Genomic DNA, 26,475 nt, shown 5'->3' with positions numbered 1-26,475 from the left:
CCTACATGCCAGGCAGCTCAGGTTTGGGCTGTTAGTCATATGAAGAAAGCATATATTTCTGTAAGACATTCATAAAGTGCATCCTCAGAAGGAACAAGCTGAAAGTTCAAATTTCCCTTATTTTTATTGGTTACAATCCTTTTCTATATGGTGCTTAAAAAATTTAACTCTGCAGAGGGAATGGGCTAAGTGTGGATATCCAAGTTGTGTACAGACCTCCAAGTGTCTTGCTGCATGTTTTCTTAAGCCTCATGGGGAGCTTTCCACAAGTGAGTGCTGTGTCTGGATTGAAACCGATTATGCTTGTGGCGGATCTCTTGTTAGCCCTTAGGCCAAAGGGAGATGCTGTTGTTCTTTTTATTATTATATTAAAAATTCAGAATATTTCATTGCAGTTTTTTTAACAGTGTAGGAGAACTGCACTGCTGTAACTGTACTAGACGAAAAATAATAGGTAATGTAGAAAGAAAGTCAGGAATGAAGCTTGTTATTTGCCACAAAATTAACTGTGGCTTGATTCTAAAAACACAGTTAAAAATAAGGTGATCCAGTAAATAACATATAATGTTATTTCATTGGGTTTACATTGGTTCAAATTGAGTGAGGTTGAAGTAGATGGATGGGCCATTCTGACTTGTGGCCAGGATTTGGAACTGATGGCCCTTTAGTCCTTCTAAACATGTAATATAAGTTGGAGCATGCAGTCATGATGATATTCTGGAAATAAAACCCCGAAAGGCATAGACTTTGGCAAAAATAGGAACACTTTTGGCAGAGGTGAGTGAATTAGACTCCCAGAAGAATCAGCTAAGGATTAACTCTGACCAGTACATGCTGTTAGCTTGTCTTGTGCAATCTGTATTTTTCCTTTGAAAGCTATGACTTGTGCATTATGTGGGTGCATAGTAAAACAGCCATTGAGAAAATTTCCATGCTAGTTGCAACTGTGATGATGACGTTAATGATAAATTATCATGTGAAACTCTCAGTTGTGAGAATTATCAGTGGGTGCATTCGTCTTAGGGCACAATCCTATCCTGCGCTGGAACAGGCAGGCCAAGAGGCTTGCACTGTATCCAACGCAGAATAGGGGCCAAAAGTGGCTCAACCAGAGGCAAGGGGAAACATTTCCCCTTACCACCGGGTAAGGACCGCTAGCCCCTATGAGTCTCATTGGACTTGCACCACCTCTTGAGGTGGCGCAAGTCCAAGGAGAGTGGAGCGACTTGGAGCCGCTCCATTCTCCTGGGAACGGGGGTTGGGATCTGGCATAACTGCCGGATCCCAGCCCTACCTCTGGCTCCCTGCCCGCCCCCTGGGCCGCCTACCGCCTGCCCTCCTCCCGCCTAGGAATGCCTCCCTCCCACCTCTTCCACAACCCCCCACCTACCTCAGAGCCTTGTGTTGGCACAACCAGGCCAATGCAAAGTGCTCAGGAACCTGGTACAGAGGCTTGAGTCAGCCTCCACAGGCTGGCGCTTCTCTGAACGTTGGCCCGGCTATTGAATTGGATAGAGAATTTCTGAACCATCTTTTTCAACATTTGTCCTCTATGGCAAGGCATAGGGTTTTTTCACCAGTTGCCTGATAATATGATCTTTACTAGTAAATATGTTTATGTTCTTCCTTCCCATGTTTCAGATGTTGGTATAAGATCCTTCTGTTTAGAAAGACTATTGTAAGGGTTAAGATAGGGAAGTTGGAAGGCTGCCAACTGGAGTGAAAATGTATGGATTTTGCAGCTGCTGATTTTGATATTAAATTATGTTTCTATTGATCCTGATGTGTTGCATTTTTAAATTACATTTTCTGCTCCAAATTCCTTAGAAAGGTGGACTGAAGAGAAATATATAACCAATTGCTTTCTTGTCTGGTACAGATTATAATTGTCCCTGGGCAAGTGGCCAAGTGGCAGCTTCCCCCGCATACCTACTGTACCCTTAAAATTATTGCTATTCTTTGAATTTTATTGTACAACAGAACTAAATGTCAGGTGCTAATCAACAAGCAGGTAAAATATCACCTTACTCTTTGCTTATGCCATTGTACATGGCTCTGTGGTTGTCATCACTGATTACTTTGAAATATGTACACTTACATGTTTTTGAATAATCAGCACTCCATTTGATATATTGTGCTTCTGTCTATTCAGTTCCTCCAGTCATAAGAGTCTTTCCAGAAAGCCAAGCCAGGGAACCTGGTGTTACCGCTAGCCTTCGATGCCATGCGGAAGGCATCCCCAATCCATTGCTTGGCTGGCTGAAGAACGGAATTGATATTACTCCAAAGTTGTCCAAACAGTTAACTCTGCAAGGTAAAGGAGCATTTTTTTTTTGCATGCCTTTTTTATCTGCTCTACAATGACTTAGAGAATAATGTGAACTTTTGAACTGTTATAGTGTATTTATCACACCTTTGGGCAGGACCTTGAGCCACAAACATTGATGGGTTAACTCCATCAACCTTATAAAGAAAGCTGTGAGGTTTAGGATCTCCACTGCATAACTATTTTTTCCCCCTTGTTTCTTTGGTCTTGGCCAGTGGTTTCCAAACTTACTGCTTCTCCAATGCCCTTGGAACCCAGGAGTGGCAAAAGCAAAAACACATCATGCAGTGACATCACCGCCACTCACTCTGGGGTTTGGAGATCAAATGTGAGCCTCCAAAGAGGTCAGGTCGGGCAGGAGGGCTTTTCCCAGCATGGAGTTTTTGTGCACTGCAGCTCTGCCCTCTGTGCTGAGCTTCCTGCCACTGTCTGGAAACTCATGCCTCCAGACGGCAGGAATCCTGCAATGCCCCTGGGCATCACAATGCACACCTTTGGGAATGGATGTAGCATACCGCAATCTAACATTTGAATGATAACAAGTGGCTGCTTTTGCCACTAGGTCTTCAGGGCCCAATCCCATCAAAATTTCTAGCCCTGATGCAGCCACAATGCAACCTAAAAGTAAAGCAACAAACGTTCCCATACCTTGAGGAGGTCTCTGTGACTGCCTCCCCATCACAGGATGCAGTGCACAACCCGTTGGCATGGCTGCACCAGCACTGGAAAGTTGGATAGGATTGGGCCCTTGGACCTCACATGAACACAGGAGCCTGCTTTATGCAGTGTCAGATTGATGGGCCATCTAGCCAAAGTGCATTTATTCGGACTAGTAGCTTTCTTCCAGAGGTCCATGCATAGCTTTTTCAGAGCCTCTGCTAGCTGGAAATTAGGAAAGGGACTGTAGCCCGGTGGAATACTGCATTCTTTGAAGGCAGAAGGTGATACTTTTTCTCCATGGCAATTTCAGGTAGAGTTGGAAAGAACCATCTCTGAAAAAGCATAGAAACAAGCAGTCACTGTTTGACAAGCAGTCACTGCTGTCAGCGAAGACCAATGATTTTCAACCTTTTTCATCTCACTGCACACTGAGAAGGTGCTAAAGTTGTCAAGGCACACCATCGGTTTTTTGACAATTGACTAGGCAGGTGCTCACATCCACCAATGGCCCTACTAATATGTGACACTCCCAGACTTGGGTGGCATATTGCAAACCATTCACAGTACACCAGTGTGCCACAGCACAGTAGTTGAAAATCACTGGGCACTGTGATACTGAAAATCACAGACAGTACTGAGCCAGATGGACCAATTGTCTAACTAACAGCCTATTACTGAGCTGCTTGGCTCCAAAATGGCTGCCTCTGCATTCTATGCATGCTGGGTAGCCATCAGCATCTCTTTGGGGGAAGGTGCCATTTGTACCTTTCCCCTGTATAAGAGTGCAGGCCCCGCAATGGGGCTACTTAAGTCTGCACTAGCTATTTTGCTGGCACAGAGCTGAGAGTCCCTGTGTCAGGCAACAAGGTCCAACACAAGGTTCATGATATGGTGGAATAGAGCTCCGCCAATCTCATCCCCTCCTTCACCAGTTCCCCTGCTCTCCCTCTGCCCCGGAATGCCTCCCCCCACCCCGAATGACCTCTCCTCTGAGCCAGCTCTGAGTGTTGTGGGTGCACCTTATGGCACTTTTGTGATACTCAGCACCAACACAGGGCTGGTACTGAGAACTCAGGATTTGACTCTTAATTATGAGGCAAACTGCCTCTGTTCCTTTGAGCTGTTGGGATTTGAATATGGGATCTTCAAATCTGGGATCTACATATGGGATCTACATAATATGGGATCTACATGCAGAGCACATCCACTGCTATAGATCTATGGCCCTTTATCACTCACACAATTCTCTTGGCAAGGGATATTCATGCACATTGTACATGCAGGGCATATAGTATACCATGCACTAAAGTGTATTTATTGATGTTTTTATTGACTGCAATCAATTAGCATGTAGAAAAGATCCAGTGTGCTGTGGCTTCAAACACTTCATTTATTAGAGATGAGTTTCACTTTTCTGAAACTATAAGTGACAGAACAATTTTACTTGACTGGTTTCACCAGTGAACACATCCCCTCTAATCAGTAAAGTTCAATTTAGCTGAATTAATACGCCTGGGAATCCTTGCCAGTGCTATCAACTCAGAGCAATGGCAAACCTCCAGCTGTTGGACTTTAGTGAGATGATGGAGAACAAGAGAGTCCAGTGCTATCAAGGAATTAGAGAGGAAATGGTTCATAATGGATTTGCAGTTGTTTGGGACCCAGAAAACCTCTCAACAAATACATTTGTTCAACAAATACATTTGAGTTCTGCTGGTTTTCAAAGTGGATTGATTGTCACTCATCCCCATGTGCTTCTCTCTCTGATTTTTCCCTATCATAGTACTGTTGTGCACTTCTTTGTTCCATCATGTGACCACATTGGGAACCCATAGATTTGCAGCTGGTAGGACTGCACTCATTTGTTCTGTGAGTGTGTGAATTAGCCCCTCCATGGGGACCTTAGTATTCAGCAGCTGCAATTTCTATGATCATAATAGTGTCCTTTTTTCCAAACAGTTATGATCACACAGTGCACAGCAGTCATGTAATCGGCCCCATATAGTGACATCAGTCCACTCAAATGGCATTTCTGTATAAACATAGGCCAGGTCTGATTTGGATTGGTTTAGTATATTATTTTCTCCAAATTGAGGAAACAGCTCTGTTGAACCCCAGTCAACCAAATCTGCTCAGACTCTGGAGAACCTACACATACACACTGGAGGGTAAATGGAGTCTTATATTCCCACCCCATTCATTTGAGCCCCAAACCCATTATTTGAATCCCCAAAAACTCTTTCCTGACAGTTCACACATGATTGAGCCATTTCTGCCCAACGTTGCATGTATGCAAAAGGGATCAAATATGTACACCTGTGGGCTGGGCTGGGCAGAAATGGGTTAATTGGGCTTTGGTGAAATGTGGATGTTGGCACTGAAGCAGAAAAATATGCTTTTTGGCCAAATTGTAACAGCAAGAAAAGATAGCACCTCTCACAAACCCATCAAATATTTTTTCGCACTGTCAGGAAGGGAAACTCGTTAAGTGGATTGGGATAAGTCAGATGTGAAAGTGTAATCTTGGAGCACAGTTAGAAAGGAAAAGTGAACATTGTGGCTAAGTTATTGCTTTCTTATTGCACAGCAAATGGCAGTGAGGTTCACATCAGCAATGTCCGCTATGAAGACACGGGAGCATATACCTGCATTGCAAAGAACGAAGCCGGAGTGGATGAAGACATCTCATCTCTTTTTGTGGAGGATTCTGCTCGAAAGACCCGTATGTAGCACTGCTTACGTTATCTCACAGCTATAGAAGAAAAACTTTTGGTATTTAATGAACTGTTGCCTAACTGTTGTGGGCAACAGAAGGGGAAAAAAAAAAAAGCTTTACCATCCCATACTATCCTAGAGGGGAAAATCCATTTCTTTGTTTTGATTGAGGGTAGACTTTCAATGCTCCTATGTTCTTATCACTGGACAGATTGGATCAATGTTGGCAGCATTCCCAAACCACTCTGTGAAAGGAGTGCCTTTGGCATTTACAATTGCCACAAGGAATAAAAGTCCCCCAAAAGCTGGATTGTCAAAACAAAATGAGGAGTTTGTGTTTAAGAGCAAAGGGAGACTGCATTCTCTCTCACACACACTCACATATATGCTCACAGACCTGTAATCAAATTATAGACTAGAAATTAGTTGCAGGTTCAGTCGGAATGACACAGCTTTCATTGATAAGAATGTTAGGTTTCTAACTCTGATTGCAGAAATAATTTTAAAGATATTTGTAATGTGAATCTCCATGGTGAGTGTATATCGCTTCTCACCAGCCAAAGGCATCAGGTTTTGTACCTGTGGCTTCTTTCCTTCCTCTACCTAGAGGATAAAACCTAGCTGAGTTCATACTAACCTTGTTCTACAAGTGCCTTAGCAAGCTTGCTGACGGTAACCTTAGTCATCGTTCCCTAAACGTATTTACTATAAGAATATTTAATGGCATAGGATGCTTGCCAATAATCTTGCATGTTTTCTGAAAAATAAAATCCTATTTGATGCATTTAGCAGTCTCAAATGGAAGTTATAACTGTCGTCTCTTCAGATGACAGCCCTTCTATCATGTTGTCAAGGTGAGGGGAATGAAATTACCAAAGTCTAACTGGAGTTAATAATCCCTGATGAAACTGTCTACTACCTGTTAACAGTGCTTCTTACACAGCAAAAACACACAACTGACATACTGGCTAATGTATTGCAGAGAACATTCACCTTGACAGCCCCTCCTCTATATTCCCAGGAGCTAATAAATAGGCCTGGTCCATGAAATCTTACTCTTATTGTAATCACTGGGTTGAAGTGTGCTCAAGTAGTCTAGGATGCTTGCCAAATGCACTTCTCTTTAACTAAATAGTAAGTGATTTATCACAACTAGACCAGTGCATTGGCAGACCTCCCCTGGGGCAAATGCCCCGGGCGCGAGCCTCTAGGAACCCTCACTGAGGCTCCTTATGGGATCGGAAACTGTGTTTGTCTTTTTCCGGAAGCACAGTTTAAAGCTTTGGGGAAGCCTCAGGAAGGCTCCCTGATGCAGTCGCGCGAGGCTTCATAAGCTTCAGGTAAGTGGGGGGAGGGGGATGGATTTGTGCATGGGGGGAGGTGACATCCCACAGAGAGGGAGCCATCATGGACCTTTGCTCTGGGGTGTTGGGGCTGGGGGGGGGGGTTCACCACTGAACCAGGGTGAGAAAACAACTAATATTTATTTTATTTTAATACATTTTTACCCCACCCTTCCCCCATTATTATTTCTGTATTATAGGCTAAATGTGCAATGAGTTTGACAATAGAAGAGGCCTTTGGATCATATTCATATTGTTGTGTACCTACTGCTGGAAGCTTTGCAATCCCCTAGCTAAATACCTGTACCTGCAAACAATTTTGTTATGCTCTCACTTGAATTATTTTATTTATTAACGTGTGCATTCTCTCTCTGGCTTGCTGAAAACAAAACAAAAAAAATATTCAAATCAAACTGAATACTATGATGCAATCATGTCTTAAATTGTGGTTTTCTACCAAAGATCTGTAAAGCAGTAGAGGAAGACAAACTTCAAGCAGAGAAAATTGGTAGGTGGAGGAAAAGTTCAACACTCCTCTCTCAGGTGCTGCTTTTCTGGCTGACATCACACACATACACACAGAGGGAGGGAGAGAGGTTTAAGGCTTTGTCATGCGATCTGCAATCTATGATATAGGTCTGCTGCTATCATGTTAAATCTCCGCCTCCCCAATAGTAATGTCAGGACATTTTCCCAACACTTTTACACCCAGTAGCTGTATTCCACAACCCTAGCTTATTCATCCTGCCTTGTCCTCTTCCTGCCCTTGGGTGGTTTCCAGTGCCTTTCTCCCATCAACACTTTCTGCTCATCATCTCTTGAAAACTATTTTTTTCCTTACCATTTTTTTTGTGCTAATCACTGCTTCTCAAGGTTCAACTGTCTGTTTTGTTCTGCATGTTAGGACAGGAACTGCATATTCCATTTAGAGATGGACACTAGAAGTGTCTCGTTTAGCACAAAAAACAAATGCAGGTGAGATTCAGATTAGGACCTCAGCAAACTGGAGGAAAATTAACACATTTTCACTATTTTCCTATCACTCTAAGGACAAACAACTGCTTTGGGAGACTATTTTCAGGAGAGAAACAATGCACAGTCCCTTCTCTGTGCACTGCAGTCCCACTTTGGCTTCCCCACTGCTGCTTTCTGTGCAAAAAGTGTATCTCTTAATAGTGAAGATATAATGTGCAGTTTGGTGCTTATTTATTTTTGTATTTTCACATTTTTGTACTGTGCCTCTTCCAAGGAACTCAGGGATTGTGTACATGGTTCCTATAAAAACACTGTGAGGTATGTGAGGCTGAGAGGTAGTGATTGGCCCAAGGTCACTAGGAAACTTTGTAATTTAGCATGGATTTGAACCTGGATCTTCCAGCACAAAATCCAACTTGAGGACCACTGTACCATCTTGGCAACTTAGATGACTCTTGTATGTGTTCTCAGGTAGCAATATCTGCCTTTGATTTTATTATTATCATTGATCTGGGGCTCAGTCTTTATGCTATGATGATACATGCTTGGGTGGTATGAATAAGGAGACAAAGGGCACAATCCTAACCCCTTATGTCAGTGCTTTCCAGCACTGGCATAGCAGTGCCAATGGGCCGTGTGCTGCATCCTGCAGTTGGGTGTCACTCACGGAGGCCTTCTCAGAGTAAGGGAATGTTTGTTCCCTTACCTCAGAGCTGCATTGCACTTATGTTGGTACTGGAAAGCACTGACATAAGGGGTTAGGATTGCGCCCAAACATAGTTACTTAAGGCATTGAGCGACCTTGGACACACCACCATATCCTGGCCCAAGTGCACAATGTGAATAATCTAGTCCTGGCCTCTCTTTTGTGGTTGATTTTTTCGACTGAATGAAAAGAAGATGGGAAACGTGTCATATGCTGATCAATAATGGATGCTGTGATTGTATTAAGCTTGGAGATGGTGCAGTTCTTTCAGAAATTAATCCCATGAACCTGACTACTTGGAATTAATAATCTGATAGGTAGAAAGAAGATTACATTTTGTTTGTTTATCATAAAATAAACATTAAATCAGAATTTAGAAGGCATGCAACAAGTAGACACCATAAAAAGTGAAGCAGGTGAAATGTTACCCAAGCTTAACAAACACAGCACAAAGCACCAGGAAAAAAAATTGACTTCAGTCTCTCAGCCCCTTCCTTCCCATCTATCAAGCTAATTTGGAAAATCACCAGCCAGCCCATGAGAACATAAATCACTTGTAAGGACCTCCCTATGGTGGGTCTCTTTTAATATAAAGCCTCAGTCCTGATAACTCTCGCATTTTCCTTGTCACTGCACTTGAGTATGAGTGGATATTTGCTGTGAAGGGGCTTGCCTTGTCATAGTCAGAGCCAAAGTGACTGTCATGGCAAAAACATTAAAACATGATTTGTAAATCTGAAAAGTCATATTGATTTCAGCAATAATTTACTAGAGCATTGCCCATTGATTGTGCCAAGCTTCGTTGCTGCTTCTTTAGCATGTTCTCTGAACCAGATGCCCAACATTCTGATGGCTCTTGTAAATATGGGACACAATCCAGCTCAAGTTCAGCACTAAACGTGCACTGATTTCAGCCAGATAATGTGTCTTATTTCTCTTCCGTTTAAAATGCTTTTTGTTTTCATGCTTGAAAGTTTCTTTTTTTTTTTTTCTCCGAAGCAAAATGAAGCCTCTTCTTCAGTGGTGTGGCTAGAGGGCGTGCAAAGTGCAAAGTTTTGCAGGGATCCTCACTGCAGCCCCTCCCCCTCCCCTCTGAAGCCATTCCAGGTGGTGGGAGCAAAACAAAGGTCTTTTGCCTCTGAAAGGGAGGAGGAGCTACTTGCACTCTGCGGTGAGGCTCCTTGCAAAACTTAGTGCTTTGCACCTTCTCTAGCTGTGCCACTCGTCTTCTTAGACCCACCTAACCATTTTCACAGTGAGAGCCTTATGCCAGAGTATCCCCCTCAAAACAAATATTTGAACACTTAGGGGCACAATCCTAACCCCTTATGTCAGTGCTTTCCAGCACTGACATAAGGACAATGCAGCTCTGAGTTAAGGGAACAAACATTCCCTTACTTTGAGAAGGCCTCCGTGAGTGACACCCAACTGCAGGATGGAGCACATACCCCATTGGCATCACTATGCCAGTGCTGGAAAGCACTGACATTAGGGGTTAGAACTGCACCCTTAATGGCATAGCTGGAATAATTTGCCTCCTCATCCATCTGCTGGTATGTACAGTGAGCATATAAGATTAAGTACAATCAGTTCTTGTTATCTGCTAAGGTTACGTTCCTAGAAACCCTAGCAGATAGTGAATTCACATATAATGAACCATTGATCTTATGGAATTAATGGGGTTAGGTGCAAGGGGTACCTGGGAACGAAGGGGTACCTTACCTTCCATCAAATCCAATGCAGATCCTCAGGAAGCCAGAAAAGTGCAGCAGGTAGTGCCAAAAGGTCAGTAACAGACTTACCCTCATTAAGCCCCAGGGCAGGTCCATGACATGGCACCCCCTCCATCACGTCACACCCTCCTCTCCAGGATGCTCACAAAGGCTCACAGAGCCTCACATGGAGTACAGCCTTCTGAGGCTTCTCACACCATTTTAAACAACACAGTGGTGCCTCGCAAGACGAAATTAATTCGTTCCGCAAGTCGTTTCGTATTGCAAAAATTTGTCTTGCGAAGCGCAGTTTCCCATAGGAATGCATTGAAATTTAATTAATGCGTTCCTATGGGCAAAAAAAGTCAGAACAAAGTCAAATTTGGTTTACAAAGTGTTTATTAAGTGCTCTTTAAAGGCATACATACTGTACAGAGGATTTCAAAAATTTCAAGCACAAACCTTCAACTTTTTAATTTTAAAAATTTGTCTTGCGAAGCACGGCCATAAAAAAAAATTGTCTTGCGAAGCACGGCATAGAAAAATTCGTCTTGAGAGTCACCAGAAAAAATCGCAAAAACGCTTTTGTCTTGTGAGTTTTTTAGTGTGCGAGGCATTCGTCTTGCGAGGCACCACCTTTGGTTTTCCCAATGAAACCAGAAGTATTGCTTAAGATTGCACGAGAAGCCTCAGAAGGCTTTTTGCATGCTGCCGAGCACCACCAGGGCTTCACCCCCCCCCCCCACAGATTGGCTCCGACGGGCAGGCAGATCAGTGCAGTGCATGGAGGCTGCAGCAGCAGGGGTGTAGCAAGCACAGCACTTGGGGCATTTGCCCCCCTCCCCATGCCCCTGCCCCAGGTCCACCTCTGCGAAAGGTTTCTGAATGCTGCAGAGACCTTCTGGAGACTGCAGGGATCTTCGGAATTGTACCCATGACCAGCTCAGACCCCTTTAAAATGACCGGTGGAAGATTCCATTTAAAGGGATCTGCACTGGTCTCAGGCACCATTCTGAAGCTCCTTGCAGCCTCCAGAAGGTGTCTGCATAGCTGATAAGGAGAACAGAGGCGTGGATAACAAGAGGTAGATAGCAATTCTGCCCCTCAGGGCTACATGAATCCGCAGATAGCTATTTTGTATATAAAGAGAATTGATTGTGCTCATGTTTTTGTGCTCATGATTTTAAAAATGAGAAGAGTGGGATAGGGAAGAAAACATGGTCCAGAAGGGAGCTAATCCAAAGGTAGTTTCTAATTACAAAAGGAGTAAGGATTCTCACAGTGCTATCCTATGTATGTCTACTCAGAGTTAAGTCCCAATGAGTTCAATAGGACTTACCACCAACCAAGTAAGTGGATCTAGGATTACAGCTTCTTTCCTCATTTCATTCTCTGCATGCTGTTCACCTTACTTGTTGTGGCAACAGATGGGCTAACATCAAGATATCCTGCAGCTACTGATTTAATCTACTTGCTCCATTGTTTTCTGCTAGCACACCAGAACTGCTCCATTGCTTTTAGCATCTACTTTTGATAAAATAATCCATCAAATCCATGGTATTTGTATTTTTGTATTTGGCATCTTTCAGTCTTGGAAGACTATGGTATCGCGCTCTGAATGGTGGTTCTGGAACAGTGTCCTCTCCTGTGCGCGAAGCCTGGGTAAAGTAGATATGGAGGATAGACTGTTTCCCATGCAGCAAATCCCCCCTCTCCACATCGCCGAAATGGTCCAATGGAAAGGCAGAGGCCAATACGGTTGGTTCCAGTGGCATAGCAGGAGTTGCCAGAACGTGACCGTGTTCAGTCATGAACTGCCTCAGGGACTCTGGCTCCAGATTTTGCCTCGAGGTTGACTCCTGAAGCCTTTTCCATAACTGGCAGTGGAGGTTTGGGATCAGAGTTTTCCTTCTCTCAGATGAGCTTCCTTCCCAGGCTAATGAGTCCCATCTACCCAGTGGCAGTTTAGTCACCTCTTAGGACAAGTACAGCCAAACCGAGGGCCTATTCTTATCCCCAGCCCCCAGGGGAGTAGCACCGTTGCATATCCATATCATTTCTAAAATCCAGACTTTGTTAAAAACATACTGCCCTTTCTGCTTTAGAAACACAACCCTGTGTTGTCCAAATGCTGAAGACAGAGTTTATTTGCAGCATAGTCCTATACATATCTACTCAGAAGTAAGTCTCATTGAGTTCAATCGAACTTACTCCAGGTAAATTGGTATAGGATTGCAGCCTTGATTGTTTTTGAAGTTGCTAAAGCTACAGACCTGTTCGTACATACATGGGGAGTAAATACCATTGAACTCAGTTGTACTTTTGAGTATACTTGCCGAGGCTTGTACTTTGAGGATTATGAAGACATTGGCTTAATCAGATTGATAGGTTTATTGTAGCTGGACCTTCTGTCACTTATGTTTTGAGCCAAACTTGAACATTTCCTATGCATGAATGTCCTAGGTCTCGTGCTGCCTGTGTTTATGTAGAACTACTGTACGAACCAGACTCATTCACGTGTTGGGCATTTTGCAGTATTTACATGCGTGTTAAATAGCCCTCTTGTCTTCATCATTGAGATTGCACTGTAATTGAAGCTGCATGAACTGTAGGAGGGGACATATGCCAGTTCTCTTCCTCTACTGTGTCAGTGTCTTGCCTAACACAGCATGCAGAGCAGACCATGTGAAGCAAGTGCATACATACCTACTGAAGTGTAGTTTCTACACTGACTAGAAATAAGGAGAACTGGGTTTAAATCCCTACTTACCTATGAAACTCACTGGGCTATGAATCAGCCACCATTTCTCAGCCTGGCCTATGTCACAGGGTTGTTATGAGAATATGAAGCAAGAGATGCCTTTGTATGCTACCCTGAGTTCCTTCTAAGAAGGGTGGAACACACAGTGAATAAACTAGGTTGGATTATTCCGTGTCAGTATCTCTGGGACCAACTAATTGATTGCATGTTGGTGCACCAGTTTCTCAGCTCCAAGTTTCATCTATGGACCCCATCCTCAGAAAGCGTAAAGAGTCCAAGGGTCTCAAGGCTGCTCTGCTTATATTTTTTGTAAGTTTGCTTTTTTAGACCTTGTTTTATATAATTATGCATGTTTTGACAGTTAATACTGATTTGTTTTGGTTTTTTGCCATCTGCCTTGAAATCTTCTCTTTCAAAAATATGCAGTAGCGAACGTCAAAAACTTGCTGGAATATATACAGACTTATACCTTCTCACTACAGCCCTAGAGATAATCAGCTTGTACTGCATGTATCATTCACTTACTCCTTAAGAAGACAGGGCTATTTGAGGGGGCTTCTTTAAGTGCAGTGAATGTCCTTATATCTTGCTGGGGCTGCACTGAAGTAAAAGCTGTCTGACTTCCATTTCTCTGGGATATCTTCAACAACAAAAAGCCAAAACTGAAATTTGCTGGCACGAAACTATTAAAGCAAAACAAACGGTCAAAGCATTTACGTTACAGATGCTCTTTAAATTTGAGATAAGATTTCTAAGATTTAATAACCTACAGTGTTTCTTGTTGAGAGATTAATATACCATGTTTTGTAGCAGGCAGGGAAGCAGAGTGATGGATAAGACCTTTAGTGGACTGGGTGATGCCTGGTGCTGTTAGCAGGCATAAAAGGAAATAAATAGACTGAGCAATGTGGCTTTGGTAGAAGATAGAGGACAAAATTTATTTCAAAGTTTCTTTCCGATAGCACACTCTTGACACATTCGTGTCCCCGAGAGAAGCCCGTACTCCTAGATGATAATGAGTCATCATCAGAATGGAAATTCAAGATTAAAGTAAATGAAAAACACTGTGAAAGCACTTTATCATCTAGTTGTTACATTTATGTCTCCATGAAGCAGTGAGTTAAACTCCTTTTACAGATTAGCAAGATTTTAACAGAAGATGGTGCTTTGATAAACTCTCTTGATGCTCCTGTTCATCCTGGAACAATCTAATATATCTATCTTCCTATCAGGCTGCAATCCTATGCATACTTTTCAGAGAGTAAGCTCCGTTAAAGGCAATGGGACTTCTGAGTTGACCAGCATAGGATTGTGCTGTCAGACCTATACACAAATATAACATGTCTGTTTGCTTCGTTATCAGTATTGCATACACATAGCCCAATCCTATCAATCCCCCCCCCCACACACACACACACCGATGCAGGTGTAATACCAGAGCACACACTGCATCCTATGGAGAGCAGTCCCAGAGATCTCTAGGTAAGAGGAACATTTGTGCCCTTGCCCAGGGCTAAGTTACCTCCTCCTCCCCACACCTTGGGTATACTCATGGGCTTGCCATGCCATAATGGGAAATACGAGCATCTCTTAAAACCAACCGGACTGTTCCTCTCTGATGAAGGCATTCAAGCTTTGATGTGTGGAAAACAGAAGGGGGGGGGAAAGATCACTTATGCCCTATGAAATCCTTCTCTGCATTGGCACTGGATCCACAGTAGACTGGATTTAACCCCTACTATTATATTATATGAAGTCCATAGTTTTTCTCTCTTTTACCACATTCTCACATGGTTAATGAATGCATGTACAATACATGTACAATACAATACAATACAATACAATACAAAAAGGTTAATGAATGCAATACAAGGACATCTGCAAGAGGGATCTGAAGGCCTTAGGAGTGGACCTCAACAAGTGGGAAACCCTGACCTCTGAGCATTCTGCTTGGAGGCAGGCTGGGTAGCATGGCCTTTCCCAGTTTGAAGAGACACTTGGCCAACAGACTGAGGCAAAGAAGGAAGGCCCATAGCCAAGGAGACAGACCAGGGACAGACTGCACTTGCTCCCAGTGTGGAAGGGATTGTCACTCCTGAATTGGCCTTTTCAGCCACACTAGATGCTGTTGCAGAACCACCATTCAGAGCGCGATACCATAGTCTTTCAAGACTGAAGGTTGCCAACAATGAATGCATGCAAATGGAGATGCATTTGTATACATTCTGTAGCTGCAAAAGGAATTAGATTCCTAGTGGGTGCCAATAGAGCATGTTAATCAAAATATGACATTTAGATTGGCATTCACCTGCAGTGGCCATGAGAAGCCATGAGTGACTCAAAGTGACTCATACGAGAAGTGACTCGTAGAAGACTATGCACAGTTCTGGGTCTAATGAGTATGTGGAGAGAGATCTGTGTATGCTTTTTTTAATGCAAAGAGTGTGCATCTTCAATATATACCTCTTACCCCACCATTCAAGCCCCAAAAGTGAAGATGGAGAACCTTTGAGTCACTTAGATGAACATACAGTCATCTTTAATGTTGGAATTGATTACCTCTGTAAGGTGTCCTGGGAATACAGTTCCCTTTTTACAATTTAACTTCCTGTCTTTGTAAATACCAGAATCAATTTCCAATAAAGTATTTTTACTTCATTTTGAAGCAGAACAGGGATCATGTGCAATCCCTATGTTTGGTTGTCTTGTGACATGATTGGCAGTAATATATATTTGAGCATTATCGCTATCATTATACTGTAGCAGGATCAGAAAGATGCAACCAGTGCTACTGCCATGCTACGTAGTTCCAGGGTCAGATCCCAGATGTATCTGATGCTTTTCAGTTGGACTGCAAATGACTAGTTTGCAGATTCAGACTTTATTTTCTTTTTCTTCTTTAAATGAATATTTTTATTACTATGATAATTCTCTAAGGATTCTTTTTGACAGTAAAGATTAGATTTGTCAAATAGTTCAGGGTTAGAATTTTCAGAATATTTTATCAGAATTTTATTCCACAGCAGGCAGTCTCCACTTCATGTTATTTACCTGTTAATCTAGAGAAAGGGAAAGTTTGTCACCCCGTGATTTTGAAGTAATTTACAGATGAGTTGAATATTTGATACCCAATTAATATTTTATCTTGCATTTTTTATTCTTTAACATCAATTTCAGGTTCCCTTGTTACCCAGTTCAGCAGCTGTGACTCTGTCACATTCTATGAAGCTACTTCTAGAAATTCTTTCATCTGCCATCCCACAGCAAGCTGAAAATTATCTGCTTCCTGCATTTTGTATCTTGAGGCTGTGTTTAAAAAATAATATGCCCTTTCACGACCATTAAATAGATCAATTTCTAACACCAGGGCCTTTTTTGCATGTCAAAGTCTTACCTAGGAAGAGGTTATGTGATCTGAATACTACTAACATTCTAGGTCTCTGGCTGCCTCTGGAGTGCAATGCATTCCCCTTTGCACTAGGCTAAAAGCATTTTTTTAATGGTGATTTATAGCAAGAGTTTCTTCAGGGTATTCTGCACCTTTAATGAAAACTCTGTTGCATCTCATGCACAACAATGCCTGTTTACCTCATTTATTTAGGAATAATTAGGGCTGGCATTTTATGTTATTCCTAGATATGCAGAGCTCAACGAGGTTATACATTTTGAAAATGTCACAGTCAGAGACTCTATGGTAAACAGAACAGTTCAGTATTGGGGTCTGAATTCTGCCTTTGTTTTTAATGAGTTCAGCTCCCACAAATGATTTGCAGTTTCTATGGATTTATTTCTACAACAAGATTCAGAAATTATCTCAGAGTAGTTGTCCCAGGGTAATTATCCTGAGGTAAGAGTCCTTTCTGTAGATTTTACAGAGAAAAGGAATTTTAGCCACGCATTCCTACTGGCTAAATATGGGTACTTCCCATACTTAGTTGAACTGGGTCCCTTTTCACCCCAGCATGGCATCTTCTCCAATGGTGGCTCCTGGTGTCCCCTTCTGAATCATTTTTTAGATTGTGAGCAGTTTGGGGACAGGGAATCAATTATTGATTTATTTTGCTGTGTCAACACTATGTGAACTACTTTTTGTTGAAAAGAGATCTATCTATTCTTAATAGTAACAATAATAGTAATAAATAAATGATAGTAATAATTCCATTGCTGTATAGCAGCATTTCTCAAACTGTGGGTCAAGGACGATTAGGTGGGTCGCAAGCTAGTTTTCCGTTTCATTTCAATGTGTATTTTAATTTATATTAGACTTGATGGTACCATGTTATGTGACAACATTTGGGGAAATGTTGCAGACATTTCTGTACTTTTAACACGCTACTGCAGGGATTCACAAAGTCCTTGAGAGTAAGTCCTTGCAGGGGAGGGGGAAAGGCAGTGACACGATTCCCAGGATCATGCCACTGTGTGGGGGGGGGGGAGCAAGGGGCTTTTTTTTTTACTCACAGGAAGGAGCATCATCATCCTGGGAGCCTCCACAGGGCTCCTCAGGGCACGGAGAAAAGTAATGATCACAAACCACTTCTGGTTTCGCAATCACAAACCAGAAGTGGGTCACGATCATTGGGTGGGTCACACTGCTGCTCCTTCCTGTGAGTAAAAGAAAGCCTCTGCCCCCCCCCCCGACAGTGGTATAAACCTGGGAGCTCTATAGATAAAATAGGATTTATTATATTGTATCTGCTTCTCTGGCAGCAAAGAGAGGTGTCAGGCAATATAGATCTCAAATCTTGGTGCCTGGAGAACAGGCACTGCTTCCATACTTTCTAAACCACCATGACAAGAGATGAATGGGAAACGTTCCAGGTACCTCACATATCTGACACAGAGAGACCATAAGATGCAATTGGTAGTAAATACAGCTGAACCAGAATTGGTTCTGGCATAACACCAGCTGTTTCGGAACTGAGACTGGATCAATTACAGTGACTGTGTTTATCTTTTGCTTTGTTCTGTCCCATGCTGCTACAGGAGAGCAGAACAGTCCAACTGGAAACTGCTTATTTATTCATTTAAAAGATTCATAACTTGCTTTTCCATAGGCTCGAAGTAGTGACAGGGGTGGAGAGGAGGGCAGATTGGGACTGAGAACAGTGCAGCTTCAGCAGCAATGGTGTCCACCCAATCCAAGGTTCTTTACTGGTCTTGATCCAACTTCATGTGTCCATGCATACTTGTGCCAACAAGATCACTGGCACAGGTCCAAGTAGAGCATCAACTAGGCTGTGGGTTTGTTTTGTTTTAACCTGCATTGAAACCATGGCAGGATCAAAAGATTAAAGTTGTTCTACCTCACTAAAGTCCTGATTCAAATTGAGAACTATGAGCCCAATCCTGGGCTCGGTGCCGTGGCTTTGTGCCGCTGCGCATTGTCGCAAACGTGCCATAAGTCACGTTTGCGAGCCTCACTGCCAGGCTACCGCCCATGCTAGTCCAGCGCTGGCTGGTGCTGGGCTAGCTCTGGGCACCAAGCCTCCACGGTTCAGCAATCTCATGGACCACTGAGCTGTGGCACGGTAACCTGGGGCGGGGAGGGGGTCGGGGACAAGGCATTCCAGGGAGGGGGGAGGCCAGCAGGGGGGTGGAGAGAGGGCGGGGGAGGCGTGGCGGGGGGCAGGTAGGGGGCTGGCAGGCGACAGGTGTGCCAGGGGGGAGGGGGGGAGGTGAGTCCATGGAACTCTGCTGCACCGGATCCAAGGCATTTGTGGAGGGCTCGGCACCCTGTAATGAGTTTACTTTAATGAGCTACTCAGTTTACCCGGGAGAAGAAGACAAAAGTCCCCTTCTCCCGAGGTGCCACACGCGGTGACCCGGGGCGCACAGGATCCAGCGGCAGCCGTTCTCCGTGCCGCCAAGGCTGGGTGCACTGGGCAGCTCAGGATTGGGCTTTATGGCTCCTATTTAGTACAAAAATATGCAGCAATCCCTCTCTAAGAATATGCTTAAAGTAATCTGTAGGTTGGCCCTGTGTCTCTAGGGTGGATGTGATCTATTGGATCCAAGGCAGCCAGACGTATCATTTTGCTTCATTATGTCTCAACAGAAAAGTTTCTATCTTCAGCGTATTAGTTCCATGATCCGGGAGTTGAGAAAGGAAGCCTTTATGTTTTAGCAGAAGTTATAATCTGAGTATGCATAATGGAGACAGTAAAATAAATGTGGGTCAGGGAACTCAATTGTTCATTTTTTCCCTCTGCTATTTGTTGAACAATATAAAACCAATATAGATATATTGGTATTCAAGAGTTTTGTCAGATCAAATTCGCCAATATTACTCTCCTGGATGCTCTGAGCATTCAGGGTTTGAAATGCCTTGAGAGCTTTTATATTACAGACGATACTACAGCTTGAATTGTATCTCTTTTTGCCCGTTTATTTTCATTACTATGTGTAGATCTCCTTGGTTGTGCTTACAGGATGGAGAAGTGATGTAGGCTGTGCAATTAGAGGATTGTTTGTTTGCTCAGATTGTACTGTAAATGTCCAAATCCCAGTTCCGTGAGCTGGAGTTCAAATTCTATGTATAATGTAAAGTAAATAGACTATAAAGTCATTATTTTTCTTTCCGCAGCAAATTATTTCTGTCAACTTTGCCTCTTGAAGTCAAGTAGAAAAATCCTAGAAGTTTCAAAGAAGTCACGATCATGTAGAACAGTTCTGAAATGTTATTTAAATGCTCCACATAATAGATATATTTTTCAGTTCTGTAGTTGCCATGAATGTTCCTCAGACTAATCTATTGTTCATTCTAAACAAAGCACAACATAAAGAATGGCTGAGGTCTCCCTATGATTTTTATTTCCACTAAAAAACCAAGTAAAAGCCATGCTGTGTACATTAGATTAAATACACTCTTCTTTTGAAAGTCGCATATGTATTCGGATAAGAGTCAAACAACAATATGTATAGAAAGTTATTGTGTACATCAAACTTGTATCATATTCATTATTCTAGAAACTGACGTGCCTTTGCATGAGATTTTCATATTCATTTGTGTCTTCTGTTCTTTCTCTCTTACATGCTGCAGTTGCAAACATACTGTGGAGAGAGGAAGGTACTAATATAATCTTTTACCCATTCTGTAATAATTTACTTGTCTTGTGTACATATTAAATTTCTTGTTAGCTGACAATAGCTATAGCAATTATAGTTTAATTATGTTTTCATTCTCACTCTTCATAAATTGCCCTTTACATTTAATTTTCTTATATAGCCTGTCATTCTCAAAAATGAGGACAAAAAAAAAAACCTAACACCTAATTATTTTAGTGGGGAAAATCTCGGTTGTCATATCTAAAAACCTGTTTTCTTCTCTGCTGTTTGTATTTAACAACAAAACACTGTCATTCCTAAGAGACTTACAGGCATATCTGAGTTCACGAAAACTCCCCATGGGGTCTTTGCCCTTAACTTGTCCTGGTGCTGTCATAATCATTCAACCAATCAGCTTATCTTCAGTCAGAATGTTGATCCAAGGTTGTGAATCATTCTTATTTTGCCAAGGGTGTTATCCTGTGTAACCCCTAGAACAACAAAGAATCATAGCTGTCTGATTACTTGGTTTATTTGGTGTAGAGATTTAAAACTGGGAAAGAGCTTATAAGGGGCAGAGAAGGTTGGAGAACTCATTGGCTTCTCAAAAGAAGAGAAAATTCTAGTGAAATATGGCATACATGGCACAGTCATGTATTTAATGTGGTTGTAAACCTTCTATTTTCCTAAAATATGTGCATTGAAAAGTAATTAACAGGGACAGACCTTGTTATTTTGGGCGCAATCCAACCAAAATTAATTTTTAGTTCCACATTGGTTTCTGTGGGAAAATTGAGCATCGATTTAAGGGCTGAATTAGACATGACAGTGGCGGACCTGTACATCAGGGTCAGGTCACTGCCAAGTCCAGGGCCAACCCAAGACTTCCTGAAATTGCACAGGAAATGCTGGCCCTCCCACTCAACAATACAGCACTCTCTTCTCCTCCCACTCTCCAATGATCTAGCTCAGCACTCTCCTCCCCTCTAGTGTCGTTCTCCCCCTCTTCCTTTTCTAATCTATGGCGTGGAAGAAGAAAAACATTGGAGACAAGTAGGTCCCACCAGTCTGCTGCCGGAAGCAACCACTTCAGTCGGCCTCATGGATGGGCCAATCCTGACCAAATCCATTCAAAGCAGGAGATGAATTTCAAACCAAAAGCTTGTCTATTTCCCAACATTCCTCTCTTGGCTCCTAATGCTGGAACAGTCTTTTTAGTTTTGCTTCCTCTTTTGTTATTGTCAAAAAGCACCTTCAGTTTTTGAGGGCATTTTAACTGCTCTTCAACATTTAGGGTGCAATCCTAACCAACTTTCCAGCACTGGCATAGCTGTGCCAGTGGAGCATGTGTTGCATCCTGCAGTTGGAGGGCTGTCATGGAGGCCTCCTCAAGGTAAAGCAATATTTGTTTCCTTACCTTAGAGTTGCATTGCCCTTACCTCAGTGCTAGAAAGTTGGTTAGGATTATCTTTAATAACTGTTTCTCCTTGTTGGGGCTTCAGTCATCTCTGCTGGCAGAAAAACACTTTCAGAAAGTAGTTTGGGGGTGGGTTGTAGACAGGAGAAGATTCTAGGTCCCCTCTCCTGTCTACCCTTGCTGTTCTATTTCCACCCACATCTATGTTTTATAGAGATTTAAGTACAATCTAGGTTCAGTTGTGCCACTGCCAATTTTATCCAGAATTTCTTCTATTCAATTATTTGGATATGCAGTTTTATAAATGCACCATTTGGACTGGATTATGCATTTCATGGAAAAATTTGCACAGAAATTATCTCTATTATTTGAGAATTCCTTTGCGCTTGCATTGAACTTTGCATTTTGAATGGAAGTGAAGGCCCATGTCTTTCATCTATCATCACTTTCATGTGGTGAACATATCCTCTGAACATGCCCCTGTGGTCAGACCTGGAAGTTTGACCACAGGGACACTGGAAATCTATCAAAAGCCCAGGTTCCCTAAGAGGCAGTTACTTTTAAATCTCACCACATGGGGGCACTTTCAGAATAAAAGTGAAAACCAAATGTAAAATGGACAACTTCATTACATCATTTCTAAGATAAATGCAAGAATGTACCTAATTAGTAATGTTACTAGTAATTACTACTAGTAATGTGCCTCCTTGCATTTTTTTAGCTATATAAATTTTGAACTAAGGAAAACACATAAACATTCCTTAGTAATTGCCCAAACAAAAACTAGTGTTAACATATTTTCATTCTTTTAAAGTTTTTAAAAAATAAAACTACTCATATTAGACGCCCAAATGATCATGGACCAACTGTTGTCTGTTAGTGTTCATACTTGATCAAAAAAACCAGGATTTATTTTATTTAACAGTCAACATTCATTTTTAAGTGTGAATGAGTATAGGAAAGAAGTTCAATAAAAGTCGACACTTGTTCTAGTGACAAGTTTTAGTGGTTACCCAGAATGCCTCAGGCAGATGGCAATGCCAATTAAAGGAAGGAGCTGTTTAATGAAGCTCCACTTGAGCAATTCCTCCAGCTGTTTCTCTCACCGGACTGGGCTCTCTCTTTCAGTGCCAGTCCACCCTCTTTCCTTCCTCACAAAGGCCCCACAGGAATGAACATGTTCCATGTGTTCCTTGAGAGGGTCTTGTAGCTCTCATGAAAGCTTTGTTAATCAGCATATTTGGGTAAAGTGGCAACCCCTGTGCATGCTGGGTAACAAAAATTTTACTGTAGGTGAATGCTTGGGACACATACGATTAGACAGTGATCTTCAACCTTTTTTGTGCCACAACCAAGAGTATGGGACTGGGGACCCACTGTTGATCTCGTCCTCTCCTGGGACCTATCTACCCACCCCCATTACCATCCACTCCACTCCCCAATGCCCTCCTAGCACTGTTCATTGTAACCAAATATTCTTATTAGAGAAGGCAGAAAAAGGCTACCATGAAGCCTGGCACTAGTGAAAACAATTGGAGCACAGTTGCTAAGAACATGAGCAGGACTGGAACACAATCTCCTGGTACCTGAAACAGTATACTAGATGCCTCCCCCTTTACCTGGTGGTGCTCTAGTCCTTCAACCTTTTTCATTCCCATAAGTTGCCATGACCCCACAACTGATACTTCACAACCCTCTTGGGATCACGACCCCAAGGTTGAAGAACAATGCTGTAAGGTATGTGAATAGCTCCAGAGCCTGACAAGATCCAAACCAAAGATAGATTCTTGAAGCTGCATTTTCCAATATTTTCTCCAGATGGCTTCCATGGTTGGCCTCTAGCACCATTAAACTGATAGATTTTCCTGTGATGAAATAGGGTCTCTTTGCAAGACTGCAGTACTTCCAAGTAATAGTAGAGCAGCTTCAGAAGTGGCTCTTGAAGATCCATGAGTCATATTCGTAAGAAGCATTCCCTCATAGCAGCCACCCTGAAGCACCAGGACACTTTGAACTCCTGAAGGAAAAATATAATAAATACAAAGATTCAGCACACAAAATGTAGTGAGAGAAACCATTGCTTTCTATGGTGGCATTTTATTCATGTTTTATGTATGGGTTTTTCTTTTTTTATTATCTCATCTGTTTATTTTTTATTGAAAATCTGCTTTGGCAACTTTTCCAAAAATTTAAATGCTTTCACTGAGAGAGACTAATTCAGGGAGATGGAGAGGTTTTAGGATTCTGGAGACTTTGACTCTCTCTCTCTCTCTCTCTCTCTCTCTCTCTCTCATTAGTAACTCTTGCAGTCACTATCTCTGTTTCCTATAAGGGGACTGCACCACTGTGTGAAAACCTTCTCTTTCTGTGCGTTATCACAACTGTTGCGGTGCTCTCTCCAGGCTCTCGGTGATGATGTCATGCATCATCCCTGAATTTATAGATTGCTGAGCTCCATGCTGTGCAATCTCACAGCTTAGGGGGAACACTGATTGCCATGCAATTATTGTATGTGGAACTAAGTTTTTCTGAAGGGGTGTATAGCATGATGGACACAGATTCTAGGCAACTAAAGGCATGCCAGACTGAAGAAGAAAACATTCCATATGTGCATGGATAGTAATAATTGTGTTGCCTTTAAAAATGTTCTGTGCATTTCTCCATGGAAAGATAAAACAATTTTGCCTCTTGCATTCTGTGGCTTTTGGGCTCCATTGTTTACAATTTATTTCTTTTCTGAATGTGCTTGTATGCTTGCCAACTTAAGATACCACTTTCTGTATCTGACTGCGTAGTCTTAGCTCTGTTTGGGGTGAGACTTAGTATCCAGGAAAAAAACAAAAACAAAACTAACTTAACATAGCACAAACAACATTATTAGTCAGTTTAGAACTCTTGGTCATGAAATAATGAGCTTTTTATTCTAAACAGTTCTGCAGATATATTCATAATTAGTGACCCATACGAACTTGAATAGGAGTTTTTTCCATTGCTTGGGCATGAAAGTTTATCCCACATGAAATGTGTAAAATAAACCCAAATAATCTTGCAACATTTTACAGACTGAAGACCCAGTCCTACTCTCCCCTCCCCCCTAGCTAGCGTAGCTGTTCTACAAATGAGTGTATTGAATCCAGCAAGGGGGCATATTGAGAGGCTTTGGAGGGGAAAGGGAATGACTCCTGTCTCACAGTGGGTCTCTAGCAGAGGCTGTAGCAGAGGGGATAGGATCCAGTGTACATCGCTGCCAGACCAACCCTGTCCCACAATCTCCTCATCCCTGTCCTTCCTGAGCATACCATTGCTGTTAGATCCACCCTATCCCGCAATCTCCCCGTCCCTGTTCCTTTCTCAGCACATCACCACCAGATCCACCCGTCCTGTGATCTCCCCATCCCTGTTCCTTCCTGAAACATGAAGGAAAAAGATAACTTAAGGAACACTTAAAGGAGGTAAACCAAACCAAAGTGAATGCCTGGCTAAGGGGTTGTAGTTCAACAGCATGTACTATTGCTCAATATTATTATTATTATTATTATTATTATTATTATTATTATTATTATTATTATTATTATTATTATTAACAGTATTTATATACCGCTTTTCAACTAAAAGTTCACAAAGCGGTTTACAGAGAAAAATCAAATAACTAAATGGCTCCCTATCCCAAAAGGGCTCACAATCTAAAAAGATGCAAATGAATACCAGCAGACAGCCACTAGAACAGACAGTGCTGGGGTGAGGTGGGCCAGTTACTCTCCCCCTGCTAAAAAAAGGAGCACCCACTTGAAAAAGTGCCTCTTACCCAATTAGCAGGGGTTAATAGTACAATGTACAATAGTACAATGGCAGACAAAACATAGACGTTCATGAACACTTTGTTCATAGTAACAAGAGCAAAACTGAATGCTCTTTCTGCAGCACTGGAGGAAATGTTACACATAATCTGACATTATAAAATCAAATCTACACAAACTTCAAATTCCAAATCTCCAGGATTTTTCTGTCATCACGAAACTTTCTTTCATCTCTGCAGGCCTTCCCAAATGGTACAATGAGGAATTTAAGGAATTTCATTCAGGAATTGTTCTAGCTTGAAAAAAAAAAAAGGCCACACAGTTTCTTCTTACAGATGCTTTCGAAGTATAGCATACGTTTTCAGATTGGTATTCATGAAGCCATTGAGTTTCTCATGGGGGCTATAATGTGAAATCCTGAATCATTGTGCAGTTTTATTTCAGGTCTACAATTTTATAAAACCCATGGGTCAGTTTTATTAATCTCACACACATTAAAAAAATTGGACTCTGGCCAAAAAATAGTCAAGGCTTTCATTGCAGAACTTTTTTTTTCTTGTTTAATTTTTTGTTTCACTTTTAAATGTTTTTTGTTCCTAAGGTCTGGGAATTGGGAATATGTTCTATGTGTTTTATGAAGATGGAATCAAAGTGATACAACCAGTAGAATGTGAATTCCAAAGACATATTAAGCCTACTGAAAAGCTCCTTGGATTTCAGGCAAGTACTTGTGTGCATTCCATTTGATTTTTACTCAGTGCTTGAGTCTCCTTTAAAAGCTGGAAACGTATCTTGAAATTGAATGTTCTGCATCCTGAGAAAAGAGTTAATGGCAAATGTATTCTGAATCAGAATTTCCAATATTTTTTTCTCTCTATTTTTTTATTTTATTGTTTCTGTGTTTTTTAAGTTTGAATTTGCCTCCTCTTATGAAAAGTCCAAGGCAGATTTCAGCTCTAGAATCAATAGAAAGAACCACAAAAAATAGATAAAACAGCAATCAAACAAACAAAAAA

The 26,475-nt window shown here is 41.9% G+C and overlaps 1 protein-coding gene across 1 annotated transcript in view; it reads left to right on the top strand.

The window, feature by feature from the left end:
• Positions 1-26,475, top strand: part of FSTL5 (follistatin like 5) — a 426,493-nt gene that overhangs the window by 346,885 nt on the left and 53,133 nt on the right. The window contains exons 8-11 of the mRNA XM_066632896.1: positions 2,153-2,314; positions 5,574-5,708; positions 20,241-20,267; positions 26,061-26,179. Coding sequence (XP_066488993.1) covers positions 2,153-2,314; positions 5,574-5,708; positions 20,241-20,267; positions 26,061-26,179 — 443 coding nt within the window. The remainder of the gene's footprint in view (positions 1-2,152; positions 2,315-5,573; positions 5,709-20,240; positions 20,268-26,060; positions 26,180-26,475) is intronic.

Source organism: Tiliqua scincoides, chromosome 6 (genome assembly GCF_035046505.1).
Source record: "Tiliqua scincoides isolate rTilSci1 chromosome 6, rTilSci1.hap2, whole genome shotgun sequence".
Lineage (NCBI taxonomy): Eukaryota > Metazoa > Chordata > Lepidosauria > Squamata > Scincidae > Tiliqua > Tiliqua scincoides.
Note: the sequence above shows the minus strand (reverse complement) of the source record. Positions and strands in the feature narration are given on the sequence as shown.